The 14,083-nt window shown below is 37.7% G+C and overlaps 3 protein-coding genes across 3 annotated transcripts; 2 read left to right on the forward strand and 1 right to left on the reverse strand.

Annotated features, from left to right (window-relative positions):
- Positions 1–9: 9 nt before the first annotated feature.
- Positions 10–2,581, forward strand: LOC145492204 (transcriptional adapter 3-like). Its single transcript, XM_081471549.1, has one exon. The coding sequence runs from the start codon at positions 83–85 to the stop codon at positions 1,430–1,432; it is 1,350 nt and encodes a 449-aa protein (XP_081327675.1). The 5' UTR covers positions 10–82; the 3' UTR covers positions 1,433–2,581.
- A 72-nt stretch (positions 2,582–2,653) lies between these two features.
- On the reverse strand, positions 2,654–4,813 carry LOC145492216 (profilin-2-like). Its single transcript, XM_081471567.1, has 2 exons — positions 4,626–4,813; positions 2,654–3,116 (listed from the first exon to the last, which is right to left on the reverse strand). Exons 1-2 carry the CDS (start codon positions 4,734–4,736, stop codon positions 2,841–2,843), a joined length of 387 nt encoding a protein of 128 aa, XP_081327693.1. The 5' UTR covers positions 4,737–4,813; the 3' UTR covers positions 2,654–2,840.
- Positions 4,814–4,913: 100 nt separating this feature from the next.
- Positions 4,914–13,985, forward strand: LOC145492207 (replication factor C subunit 4-like). The gene is made up of 13 exons (XM_081471553.1): positions 4,914–5,131; positions 6,296–6,454; positions 7,524–7,584; positions 8,037–8,095; positions 9,149–9,218; positions 9,429–9,502; positions 9,786–9,906; positions 11,061–11,105; positions 11,575–11,655; positions 11,748–11,828; positions 12,045–12,089; positions 12,794–12,865; positions 13,729–13,985. Exons 1-13 carry the CDS (start codon positions 5,022–5,024, stop codon positions 13,828–13,830), a joined length of 1,080 nt encoding a protein of 359 aa, XP_081327679.1. The 5' UTR covers positions 4,914–5,021; the 3' UTR covers positions 13,831–13,985.
- Positions 13,986–14,083: the final 98 nt, after the last annotated feature.

Below are 14,083 nucleotides of genomic sequence, written 5' to 3' on the forward strand. Positions count from 1 at the left end.
TGTGCCTATCTTTTGTCGCTGGAATCTGGGGCAATTGGGGCAATTTCTCATCGTATTTCACTATTTTCTCCGAGGACTAGCGATGTCTAACGTGATAGACGATGGGAAAAGTGATACAGATCCCTGCCCACTCCAATACTTTGATTTCAAAATGGTGGATCACAAGACAATGTGTCCATTTTATACCTCTTTGCTGACACGCTCGCCTGAGCAAGGGGTAACCCCTGAGGATCTTCACCTGTTACAGAGCGACCTGGAAACTCTCCTAGCTGGCGCTAATCGGCGAATACGGCAAATAGATTCTGAGACGAAACTGTTGGTTGACTGGGCAGAAAAAAAAGACAAGAAAAGCGTTCGACAGCGCGAGTTAGAAATTTTGAATTCCCTGCAGTCTTTGAAACGTAGTCGACCTGTAACAGAAGAAAAGGGAGCAAAACGGCAAAAATTGGAGGAGTCCAGAAGTACGAGTCCAGCTAGTCAGCCTGTAGGAAGACCGAAAAGTAAACAATCGGCATCTTCTGAAGGGAGCCAAGAAGAAGAGACATTTCCTGCCAGCGTTAAAGCTAAAAGTGATGCTCCTAACCGCTTTTGGACAGCTGTTGAACCTTACTGCGCTGACATAACAGTTGAAGATCAGAAATTCCTCGAAGAATCCTTGAAACTTCCGGATGATGAACAAGAGTATTATAAAATACCACCTTTAGGAAGACATTATGGAGAAAAATGGGCACAAGAAGATCTGCTTGAAGAGCAAGAGGAGGGTTCCAGAATGCAGGAAAAAAAGTTACGTGGAACTTTAACTAATACAACTAGTGACAATAACAATAAAGCAAGTGAAGAAAAATCTTTACTTAAAAAGGCAGATTCTACTGGACTAGGAGAAGAAGATCTGTGTCCATTTGGAAGTCTTACTCAAAGATTAGTTTCAGCTTTGATTGAAGAAAACATAATTGCACCCATTCCTGAGCAGAGCTCTGGATCTGGCAGCTCTGACAGTGCAACCACGAGGAGTGGTAATAACCCCCCACGCACCCCCACAAAGGCACCTCATGTACCTCATACTCGCACTTTAGAGGCACGGATTAGAGAGGAGCTGATATTCCAAGGATTGTTAGATGCTGATGATCAAGCAGATGAGGAAGTTGATGATGAAGTTTTAGCTGAGCTGAAACGCCATCAGAATGAACTTCGAGTCCTGATGGCAAAGAACAGACAGCACAAACTAGAGCTGTCAAAATTAACACAAGAGGAAATGAGGAGACAGGAACTCAAACACAGAGCACAGGTTGCTGACTCTGAAGTTATGGAGTGGTTCAGGAAAATGATGGCTTTGAAACAGAAAAGAAAATCTCCAACAAAAAAAGAAAAAGAGGCAGCCTGGAAGGCTCTGAGAGAAAGGGAGGCAATACTCAGAGTCCTTGGGAACTCTTGAGTTTGTAACAATTTTGAACTTCAGGAGCTGAATTATATGCACATCTCTACAACACTTGGTTGAATCAGACATGAACACAATACAGCAACATTCACACCCTTTATAAGCACTAAGCAACCTACCTAAGCTCAATTCTTGAGAAAATATGATCGATTGTACTCTGGTAACATCACTGAAGCATGACAATACTTGTCTTGTATTTGTGTCACTCATGACTATTCTGATTGGTAGAATGTCGAAATAAGGAAAACAGAAGCACAATAAAGAGTAAGTCTGTGCTATAGTGGAAATGCACCTTGTTATTTTTTTGTTACTTTGGTATATATATCCTGTGTGAACCAGGCTTTTGGGAGCTCTGTCTATTGGCGGACTTCTGTCATGAGAGGACTGTCACTTCTTTCCAAACATAACCCCAGGAAAGGATACAATTATAAAGGGTCACTAACATATAAGTTGTCACTAGGTTACCCCTGTCCTGTTTATATGAAAAGTACAGCAGTAAAAATAGACCTAATTTACAACCAATCTGCTTGGCTTACACCTGAGTGACTGTATTTACTGAGGACGGTTTGACTGTGATAGATCAGCAAAGCAAGTTATTTCAAATTAAAGATTTTCAGTTAAATATTGTTCCTCTCTTTCTGGTCACTTTGTTAAGTGAAACTTCATAACAATCAGTGGCAGATATAGTTGAGCCCAACCCTCTCTTTCCCTTATATTTAAATGAGGGAAAGTCCCATCGTCACTCCTGGGCTCACCTTCTTAACAAATCTTCATCTGCCAAATGCCAATGCAAATAGAGTTCCTTCAGTTATCACCCCAAGTTATTAAAGAACAAACAACATTCCAGAGGGAGGTTTGCTATCATTGTAGTTTCACAGCCAAAAAAAAAAAAAAATGTTCCACCACCACGAAACATTGCTCTCATTTGGTACATCTTGAAATCCTACTGTTGACATGTTGGTTGAGTTATCATTATGTTGACTACTATTTTCTATGGCGTTTGACATGCAGCACCCTGGCTACCTTGACATTTACCTGTAAATTATAGACAACTCCCATTTATGGACACCCATACAGATGTATGGTAATTGTTAGTGGGCATTAACTTACAGGTAAAAAATTATTTGGTTCGACTTTAAAAGTAGCAAAAAAAAAAAAAAAAAAAAAAACACAAACAAACAAAAACAATACAAAATATATTTATTGATCATACACTCTTAGCAATTTTCATTATTTACAGCTTTTAGTTTTATGCACATAATTTGCTTTCTGGAGTTCCATTTGGTATCAGTTTGTGAAATGGCTATTGAATAATAGCACTAAAAAAACAATATTCAGTTGTAATGACACAGCCATCATGTGTGACATCAACTCTTGCAATTTGTTGTAGTTCTTGCTTTAAATCTCAATATCCTATGGCAATGAAGTAATCTGCTAGTTTCTCCATAACTGCGCTACAGCACCCTGCCTGCATTCCATCAGAATATCCTCCAATCAAAAGGCATCTATTAGTTTTTACTGCAACAGCTCCCTCGTTGCCTTTGCGGCAGTAAATGGCATGTCCTGGATCTGATCTTACAAATACATACTTTGTTCGGCTTATAGCAATGCCTTTAGAAAAGAAAGGAGTCGGATCTTTTGTGATGCCATTTAGCAATGCTTGAGCCTCACTTGGTAGAACCTGTGACAAATTCAAGACAAAGTTTAAAAAAATGTATGACTAACCTTTGTGATGAAATGAAGTAAACACCCACATATGAGAACCATGATTTTGGGGTTCACACTGATCTAGTTCTTACATTGTATTTCTCGGGTGCTTAGTGAGAATTCAGCGTGAAGATGATCTTAATATGTTCTTAAACTTTGTTTCACAAATACTACACATAACATCTTATTAGAGGTTTAGTTAAGCATGTTTTATTATAAATAAATAAGTAAGTAAACAAATCAGTAAATCAATAAATAAAATAAAAATCTGTCAGGTAGTAAACTAGTTAACATTAATGAGTAGAAAAGTAGCATTAGTTTCAACATTTTTCTTATTGTGACACCCTCTCCCTTATTATTACATAAGAAAATGTTTTATTTATCAGGCTGAACTGGTTCATATATATATTGTATTTTATGGGCCAAATGTCACCCTAATGGTCTTAATATCCATTTGTTCTTATATATGGGTGTTTACCATATTGTACAAAAGTTTTGACTCAATAAGGCATGATTACAATGGCAAATCTAGGGGAGGGGCCTGCTACCCTCTTTGAGCTGAAAGTTATAAGACCCTAAGTGATGAAAAATATTCCCTGCCTGCCTCCACCCGTTACTGAGCAAGACAGACTGACCACTTTCACTTCAACCCTATGCATATGAGCTCCTTCAAAAAATGCTTAGTTTGTTGTAAGATCATAATTGGCACTGCTCTCTCTGAGTCACTTGAGCCCTTTGAACAGGAAAAAGGCAAAACATACAAGAATCTGTTCTGGCTTGAATAAGAAGACAAAGAATGATGCATCATAGTTAATCGATTTTTAATTAGGCTAGATCTCCATCGTACGCCAGCTGGCGTGGCATGGTCTACACATGTACCTATACAAAGTGGCTGCCGACGCGACGGGGCGGTTTTTTTCAACGATACAGGAAGGATTATTAGCAGTTCTTGGACCGAGTATTATCGTGATTTTGTCATAACTGAATGAACCTGGACATGTCGTGACGTTTAAACTTAACCACGGTATTTCGCTTGTCGGGAATGAATGCTATGCGCTCAGCCCGATGAAACACCTCGAAAACATTTTATACACCAATGCAAAAGAAAGGGCATGTTTTCATGATAACAGATTTTGATTCACCTTTTGCTTTATAGTACGACCTGGAAATCAGATTTCTCCAGCAGATGAAACGGTTTTACCAGAAATAAGCGATATCGATCGCTTTATAAAAGTGATTCGTTGAATATTGACAAAACGATGAACCGTACGTAAGGAGATTTATATTAGACGGCCCAAAAAAGAACGATTTCACTCGCACAGTTAAGCGACTGATTCATCTTCGTTCTTCTGATAAAACTTGGAAGTCGATACATCACCACAAATCAAAACAACTGAACTAGAACCTCACTTCATCAAAACTGGAAACGCTGGAATGTTTACGATTTCAAGTCTAAACATCAACAAATTATATATATACACACCACAAACCCAGAGCTTGAGGCATATCTTGTCCCGTCCAACCCATGAATAGAAGCTCTTGCTACTTGACTTGTGCCCAATAAACTTTCATCGACAAAATTTTGCCAGCTCATTCGTTCAGACGGGAAAGAGAGTTAGTTTCTACTTTGTACAAACTTATTTCTTGTGTAGTACCGATTTATCAAAAGGACGGTCGTCACGCAACGCTTTTCATTAGTATGACAAAAAACCGAGAAAAGACTAGGCCTCAGTCTCAGTCTTCTTTACCGCGAAAATTGATTGGCGGGAAAGTTTACGAGAGTTCGCCATTTTGACAAGCGGAACACATCTACATGTACGAAGTATTTTAGCTTGTTTTTTAGGCTGATTTTCATCGCAACAAAGGATCGAAAGCAGTGATGGATGCTTTTTTGCGCGGACAAAGCTCTGCTAAGCAAAAGCATCAAGCAAGCGAAGAAACGGCCGGGACTTCAAGCAAAAGAACCATCGTTCCTTGGGTTGAAAAATAGTGAGTAACGTTTGAATGCTGTTTTATTGAACTCTTTCTTTGATCTCCAGCTGCGATTAACGTTTCATTATCTTTTATGGACGTTGTGATAACAATGCTTAACAGTCATTTCTTGTTAATGAAGGAACTGGTTATCTTGAGTGAAACGTGAGAATTTATCAGAAGGGAAACTTTCCCAATGGGTATAGGCTTACTTACGTAAGACAATAAAAAGGATTTTAAGCTGCTGATCTTGGAAGTAAAACAGTGAAATAAATATATCATGAATATGTCATTTTTTAATACACCGTTGCTCATTGTGTGGTTCCAGAGAATATCTATATCCACCCCAAGGAGGGTTATTGGAAATCTTAAGGGGGAGGGGGTCTCAAAAGCCAAAAGTTTTAAAGGAAAGTATGAACCACAACTGGAATTTCCAGAGGGATGGGAGGGTTTAAACCAAAAAACCCATCATGGGAGGGCTATAGTTATTTTCTGGACCAATGCACTGTGCATTATGCATATATCACAGGCTTCCCCCAGGGATTAACCTTGGGGTGACCATGTGGGTATGCCAGGGAACACAGCGGGATTTCAAATATTCCCAGGTTGGGGGAGAATTCAAGACCTTTCAAGCAGTTTGAAGGAGAAGGGAAGGGAAACTTGGTGTGTACATTTGGCAGCCACATTCATAATATGAATATTCAATGAGGACCCATAACAAGCGGAGTACCAGAATACCTAGGACAAATGATGACTGATCTCCGAATCAATGGGTGCCCTCTAGAGGGGTCCAGGGCCATGTTCCCTTAGGAAATGTTCTGGATTTTTTTATCCCTCAAGTCCCATCTTGGGGGTTTCTGAGTAACTCTGAAAAATTTGACGTATTTCCGAAGGTGGAAACTGGTATGGATCTGCACCTGATAAGATTGTTACTTAGGATTAATGAAAAGTGTCTGCAAAGGAAAATGTAATCTAGAGAACGTTTTTATCATATAGTTCTTTTTGCAACTCCCATGTCTAGCCTGTGGGTCTTAAATTTGAGAACGATTTGTTGCTAATAGAGGGTAGGGTGAGAAAATGACCCTTTTATTTTCATTAACAGCAGCAATTAAATTATACTTTTATCAAGGGTAATTTAGGGCCTTTATACTAATTTGCCATTTACATTCTTTATTCTGTCAGCCGTCCAAGGTCTGTAGATGATGTTGCTTATCAAGATGAAGTTGTATCTGTGTTAAAGAAGTCATTGGAGGGAGCTGATCTTCCTAACTTGCTGTTTTATGGCCCTCCTGGAACTGGAAAAACATCCACCATACTTGCAATTGCAAGGCAACTGTTTGGGTATGTACTTATAGCAGAGATACCAACCTAAAAAATGAAATCCAGGAGATCACTAATTTTACCTTCTAAAGTTCTGCCAGTTCAACCACAAAAATGTGTCAAATTAATATCTAAAAAATTTCCAGTGAAATGCCAAAAATCAGCAGAAAAGTGTTAAAAATGTTGCTTTAATTCTTTCCTTCACGTAATTGGAGATTTGGTGAATTACATGGGAGACTGGGAGGCAGTGGTGGTGGCAGCGTGGCCGAGTGGTTAGAGCGCCAGATTTGAAATCCGTAGGTCCCAGGTTCAAATCCCATTCTGACCGCTAGCTGATGTTGCTCTCGGTAGCCCCGAGTTCAACTTCTTGACTGCACTTATTTATCATTGTTTATTTTCATTGGTCCTGAAAAGCCCCAATGGGGAGTGGCCAATTACGTATACATACATACATACAGATCGCCGGAGCCTGTATGAGGGAAACGCCTGGATAACTGAGAGATGTAAACAAAGCCTTTTCCTAAATGTTTATTCTTTAATTCTGTATATGGTCAGTTTCTGCTAGAGACATGTTCTGTGCAACAGAAGTTATGAAAAATGCTAAATTATTTGAAATTGAAGGAACCAATGCCTGACTGAAAAAAAAAAAAAGAAAATTATTTGTAGTTGAGGAGGTGGATGAAAATCATAGAAATTTCCAAGATCTTAAAGTAATTTCTATGGGGTTGTTAAGACCTGGCCCCATTTGTTCGAAGGCTATATAACGCTATCCACTGGATAAATCACTATTCAGTGGATAAGTGTTAACAAAACAAACCAGGCTATCCGCTGGATAGTGATTTATCTGCTGGATAGTGTTATCCACCTTTTGAACCACCCAGGTCTGGAGCCTGGTTAGTAGAAAAAAATGAAAACTGCAAATTTTCTAAGTTTTGATGTTCTCGCAAGTGTCTGCAAAACTGACGTTATATTTTCTCACCTAAGCATGAGGAACCCTCTCCTTTGCACACACCAAATCAAGGAAAAATGAGTGAAATTTTTGCCAGGGAGATATTGTCAAATAGCTGTTTTGTTTGATTCTGCTGTTTAGACCTGAAATGATGAAAGCACGGGTACTTGAACTCAATGCATCAGATGAGCGTGGAATACAGGTTTGCAAAAAAATAAAACATTTTAGACTTGCCACAGGTGATAACTAAAGGAAAGCTCGTTATCTCCTAAATAAAAAGAAAGTTTTTCTGACATGCCATAAAACTGTTAAAAGCAATAAAAACTTTAGCCCACTTTGTTCAGTTACAGAGGCATTATCAATAACACAGCTCAATAACAAATAAGTGGGAAGAAATACTGCTGAACTTACCCTTCATTTATGTTGTTATCACTTGAGCTGGTCTTTGACACTTGAAAGAGAATGGTGAATAGTCTCATTTTAATCAATTAAACTAGTGTAATTGAATGCTTCATTTTATAATTTAAGTAGTTTGTCAATGTAGTTGAATTCTGTATGTAACAGAATATTAAGCTGACATGGGAAATGTTTATTGTCAAAATTATTTGTAAATTACTATTTATTTATAAATTATTTATAAATTGCTTTTTACAGGTGGTGAGAGACAAGGTGAAGAAGTTTGCACAGCTAGCAGCATCTGGTGTTCGGCCTGAGTAAGTGATGTTAAACCAGGTGGTAGAGCAGGCATTTCCTGGCTTCTTGGTTAATTTGCTCACATTTGGATCATTTCATTGTAAAAAAGAATGATAACAAGAGCGGAGAGTAGACTAAGTTACCTCAGATCTGTGTGGCTACATTTGATGCCCAGCATTCATCAGTGGCTGATCCAAATATACAAGGAAATAAATATTGAGGAAAACTGTACTTCAGACTGTTGTTTTATACCCCTTTGAAAGGGTCTTTCTTCAAGAAAAGCAAAAGAAAGTACCATTTAAAGGGGTGCCTGGAATAAAGCCCTGAGTGACTTTTGGGAAATTTTGAGTTAGCTAGGATTGAAATACAGTGTACCTCCCAGCAATGTTCACATTTAACTTTGGTGTCATTATGCCTTAAAGTAACTAGTTCTTTTTACTACAATTAAGACAATAATCAATACCAGAGTAAACTGTGAAAACTGCTGGGAGTATTTCAATCATAGCTACCTCAAATTTTCCAAAAGTCACTTAGGACTTTATCCCAGGCACCCCTTCATTTGTTAGCTTGCTACTAAACCTGCCAATTCTCTTGCCTTAGATGTAGGTCTCATGGCTGGAGGTCGAAAACTTCGATCTCGCATTGATTAACTTACACCCTTAGACCAATTTCTGAGAATACCTCTACAGTCCAATTTCTCATGCCTACCTAAAAAACGTGAGCTGTTACAGCCTTAACTGACAGTTTTGAAGAATATTCAAATGTGGACCATTAAACAAAATCTTCATGTAAATGATGATATGCATCCCTCAAATGCTCTGGTTTTCAAGGGAAAAGTAGTAGCCTCTGTTATGGCAAGACGCAGCTCTGGACTGAGGCCGGTAAATATTTGAAATGTCTTCAGTAGTCGTCAAAAAGTTCTTGTAAATCTTTGGATGTTCAGATACATGTACATTTGGGTTGTCCCTGAAAATCCTGAGACTCCTAGGATAAAATTATTATCATGCCTGTGGCTCAGAAAAAGTTGGCAGGTTAATGCAACACACTTGACATTCATTTTGTTTTTGTTTCAGCGGTAAACCATGTCCAGCTTTTAAGCTGGTTATTTTAGATGAAGCAGATTCTATGACACCAAGTGCTCAGGTTAGCCTTTCTTCATACTAAAGATACACCTAGTTGATGATTTTCTATATTCTCATCACTTGTCTGCTCACTAGTTTATTGATATTGTTAGAAGAAATTAGTTTTTGATATATTTAGCAGATTGCACTGTAATGTTGTTACTGATATGCCTAGTAGGGGATGGTCTTGTCTTGATCTTGAAATTATGCTTTTTTTGTTCCTGCACAACAGGCTGCCTTGAGAAGAACCATGGAAAAAGAGACAAAGACAACTAGATTTTGCCTTATTTGTAACTACGTTAGCAGGTAATGTGTAAAGTGTACAGTAAGAACTCTTTCAAAATGCACTACATGCACAATGAACAGTTTGCTTCTTCTTTGTTTATTAAGAGACCTGATGAACTTCTGCATACTGTTCACTGTCTGTGTTACCGGTGTTTATTTCCATGGGAAATCAGAAAATCTTTCCAATTTATAAGACTTAATTAGTTACTTCTGGGATATGTGACTTCGGACAATCTCGGGATTGCAGTGTTTTAAGTATTTTTTTTGGTATATTTTTAGCAGTGATGATTATTTTACCTTGCAGAATTATTGAGCCCTTGACATCGCGTTGTTCCAAGTTTCGTTTTAAGCCATTATCCACAGAAACACTGGAGAAAAGACTCAATATGATTTGTGAACAGGAAGATGTAAAGTGCGACAATAAGGTATAGAAATGATAAGCTACACATGTAAATAGCAATGTCAATATTTTTGTAACTTGTTGGATCACAGATGACAAGAGCAGCCTATAAGTATTTGTCAAAGTAAACAAAAGAGGAATATACTGTAGACCTCTTTTACAATTAATTTCTTGAAAAAGCCTCTATTTTCGTATTTGTAATAACAGTAGTAGAAAGTTTGTCTGACTTTTGGTTGGATTAAGTTCATCTGTGACATCTTTATAGTTCTGCACACAATGCATGCCTACAATGCTGTGGTGCCTCTTACCCTCTCAGCATTGGCCCTCTGCATTGGCGTGCAATCCACACAGAAGACTATGTACAGCTAGCTATCTTTCCTGCATTGCTTTCCTACAATGCTAGGTTATTCAGTGGTAGTTGAGTGGAAAAGAATGGATCACACTTTTTTTTCAGAATACCTTGGAGTGAAGCAGATGAGATTAAATGAAGTATTGAGTCATCCAGTGGATGATATCAGTCAATGTATATTGAGATGATATCATCCAGTGGATTTAGGCTTAGTGTAACAATCTTTAGTATCACCCAACTAATGGACTAATGCAAATCCTGCATTTTGATTGGCTACGCTACTAGGGGACTATTAGTAATAGTCATCGAGTAGCAAAATTGGCGCAATCGAGCGTGACACTTTCTTTCGTTTTATTCCCAAATAAATATTTCTTCAACTTGCATTTGCTAACTGTATTATTACCTTTTTTGTCCGACTAGTTGGGTGATACTAAAACAATTAGACCCTTCACCCTCAAGGGCCACGGGCCAATAGCCCATTCGGCTTCGCCTCATGGGCTACGGGTCTAATTGTTAAGTAACACCAACCACAATCCCAGACAAAAGTAGTTGAGCCAATAAGCTGGATGATGTATCCCCCATCCCCCTAATCAATGTTGGAAAATGTTGCCTTTTTTCAAGAATATCAACACTGTAAATGGGGGGAGGGAATAACTCTCTTGTTTTCCCAGCATTTTCGTCTGGGAATGTAGTAGTTATATCTATGCCCGGAAGTGAGAATTTCTTGTACATAATGGGTAAATATTTCAAGGTTTTAGTGAATTTGCCTGGTGCCTGGCCTTGTCCAAACTCCAGATATCTACTTCATTATACATTTTTCTTTCCACAAGGCAATTCAAGAGTTAATAAAAATATCAGAAGGAGATATGAGAAAGGTAAGACAAGAAACAGTGATGACTGGAAATGTTTTTCTTTTGAATTAACCTCATTAGATACTGTTAATAGCTGCAGTGACAAAAATTATCATAATGGAGAAATAAGATTTTTTTTTAAAAAAGCATGATTCTGATGCTTTACCTCTCTTGTGCTCAGGTCTACATCAGAAAAAGGATTGAAGAAGTTGTGTACAAAACTCTGTACTTGCTATTTTTCCCATCCTTACTTTCCCACTGACAGCCATTTTGAAACAGTTTGCTTTGTCGGTGTACATACATGTATGAGTTACATGTGTGAGATCAAAATGGCTGGATATTGACCAAGTTCATTTTTTGTGCAAAAAAGAACAATATTAATATCCAGCCATCTGAAGAGAACAAGCTCGGCCAGTAAAGGATTTATAATAAGGGATAAAGAACAATTTTGTGGGTCAATGCTGTAGTTAACATTGGATGTATTCTTTTTAAGGCTATAACGTACCTTCAGAGTGCATACAGACTGAAAGGAGATGAGGCTGTGGGGGCTGATGACATTACGGAAATAGCTGGGGTATGTTATCAAGCTCATTATGACTGTCATAATTAGATACTTTAGCCACTTGTTACGTGGTTAACACAAAACCTCTTCACATCATCTGTCAGGTTGTTCCCTCTGAAATGGCTGACAAACTTTTTGAAGCCTGTGGTTCAGACTCGTATGAAAAACTGGATTCAGCAGTCAAGGTAAAGAGTTCATTTACCGAATTTGTAATGTAAAGAATTTTGTATTGTGGACATGGAAATGTTTTGGTTTCTTGTATCATTAGCAATTTTGCCTCAAATATTGGTCAATGTCTCTCTGCAGTAATGAATGTAATTATATAATAATTATTATTATAATTTACAGTAATTATAATATAATTCACTTATCCGGATTGCCTTTCTCGTTGACCTCGACAGGAAATTATAGCTGAAGGACATGCAGCCACTCAGATTATAAACCAGGTGAGATATTAGATGCTTATTGACTGGGAGGACTGGGAAGGAATATCTTGAACATGAGGGTATGAAATCTCTCTTTGGTGCACTTTGCCTGTCTTTTCAGTCAGTCACTTTTCAACTTGGGAGATCTACCAGCTGATGTTACAGATGTCAGAGCAAATCCCCTTATTCTCAGCTAGTTATTCTTCTGTTTGGGATTTCTTTACAGTGCATCATTTCTTTTTAGACCAGCTTTAGTGTGATGGACGTGGAAAAAGAAGTTTGTTTTGCTTACCTGGTTTTAATTCTCTGTTGTTGTGTATTTTTCCACCTACTTGAATTCATCTGAGTTCTCACTTTCAGTTTTTTTTTTTTTCTCAAGCGCAAGAGACTGTGTTTTACCCCATTTCCAAACATCAAGAAGAGATCAGAAAATATGACGTACAGTGGGGTATTTTTGATGCCTTCAGGCATTTGGAGATCTCACAAGAGTGTGATATCTCTTTTCAACTGAACTAGATGTATGGAGAAAGTAGAGGAATAAAAATTGTACAAGTCGATTCTATTTGAGATTGGATATCCAAACACTGTCCTGGTTAAGATTCCCTTATTTCAACTTGATGAATTATTTATAAGTTTGAGATGTCATGTGTACTTCATGGAAAATTTAACCACTTTTTGTAAGGTTATAAATAAATGTCTAAATTCATTCTGTCTAAATCTTCTAGGTTCATGACAGGATTGTTGAAATGTCTGAGTTAAATGATCACCAGAAATCTGCCATCATGGAAAAAATTGCTGTAAGTATGCACAATTTGAAATTTTGCTACTTCCAAGATTAATTCTGCATAGATGTAAGTGAAATGTAAACACAATATGGTAACAATAACTCTTTGTTGATAGTAGTGTCAATTGACTAGCAAGTTTCTTTCCTCTGTGTATTCCAAATCACCCATTTTACAAGGTTACTGTAATAGTCAAGAAACAGTAGGAACACACTTGCTTTGCAAACTATTTATTTGTTCTTATACATTCCAGGCTCAAATAAACTGTAAAATTCAAATAAACCCAGATCCATGGTGCCACGTTTGAAATAAACGCCAGCGGCGTTTAATTGAGAAAACACAGAGCGTGACAAATTTTTACGTTACTGCAGTTTTGTAGATGAAGTGAACACATGTACACATTGCGTACCTATTTATTGAATGTTACATACTTTTGCACAGCGCGCTACGTTATTGTACATTACATTGCGTTAAATTACATTTGCTTTGTGTCAACGACTTCTTGACTTTATATACGTGACAACTTTTTCACTCTGCATTACATTGCTTTGCATTACAAAAACCAACATCTCCAATTCCAATTCGATCCTGGAATGCACGGGCATTTCTGAACGAGTTCTTGTCAACTCCTTGGTGCTCCGTGGGTAAACAAATGACATATTTATTTACATTGCATTAGCATGGTGTTTACGGCTGCAAAGAATACAGCTTCCTTAAAGTGGTGGACGAAGTAATAAAACGGAATTTCAAAGTTTAAGGTTTCTGATAAATTATTTGGAGGACATTGGCGATTTTGTTGTCATTTAGTGATAGGCTTGAAAGCTCAGTGTCTACAGCTTACCATGTATCATAATTTGTCTTTCTTGTTTTTTTTTCAGATTGTTGATAAATGCCTGTGTGATGGTGCTGATGAGTATTTACAAATTTTAAGCTTGTGTTCAGTAATGATGCAACAGTTTTGCCATGCAGGACAAACATGACTGGATTGGACAAGGCAAGATGGCGTGGCAGCATTCTCATCTGTCTTGTGACAACATTGCTGTCTGTGGTGTCACATTGTTATCTCTGTTAGGCTTATTAAACTTTCAGCTGTATTGTGTAACTTTTCTATACATAAAGCATCAACCACAGATAACGCAGTAGAGACCTCTGATAAGTTATAATATTGTGTTCATGCAATGTAAATCTCGAGTCCCTGGTTCGGTTTCAAAGCTGAACTGACATTTATTCACT

This window comes from Orbicella franksi, chromosome 7, assembly GCF_964199315.1.
Source record: "Orbicella franksi chromosome 7, jaOrbFran1.1, whole genome shotgun sequence".
Taxonomy (NCBI): domain Eukaryota; kingdom Metazoa; phylum Cnidaria; class Anthozoa; order Scleractinia; family Merulinidae; genus Orbicella; species Orbicella franksi.

What these genes read in the sequence shown, in the direction of transcription:
- LOC145492216 (XM_081471567.1), bottom strand. Translation starts at nt 4,736, where the DNA reads ATGAGCTGGCAAAATTTTGTCGATGAAAGTTTATTGGGCACAAGTCAA. An exon ending in CCTCAAGCTCTGGGTTTGTG is followed by an intron (nt 3,117 to 4,625) that starts GTGTGTATATAT and finishes AATTTGTCACAG; the next exon opens with GTTCTACCAAGTGAGGCTCA.
- LOC145492204 (XM_081471549.1), top strand. Translation starts at nt 83, where the DNA reads ATGTCTAACGTGATAGACGATGGGAAAAGTGATACAGATCCCTGCCCA.
- LOC145492207 (XM_081471553.1), top strand. Translation starts at nt 5,022, where the DNA reads ATGGATGCTTTTTTGCGCGGACAAAGCTCTGCTAAGCAAAAGCATCAA. An exon ending in CAGATGAGCGTGGAATACAG is followed by an intron (nt 7,585 to 8,036) that starts GTTTGCAAAAAA and finishes TGCTTTTTACAG; the next exon opens with GTGGTGAGAGACAAGGTGAA. An exon ending in ACATTACGGAAATAGCTGGG is followed by an intron (nt 11,656 to 11,747) that starts GTATGTTATCAA and finishes ATCATCTGTCAG; the next exon opens with GTTGTTCCCTCTGAAATGGC.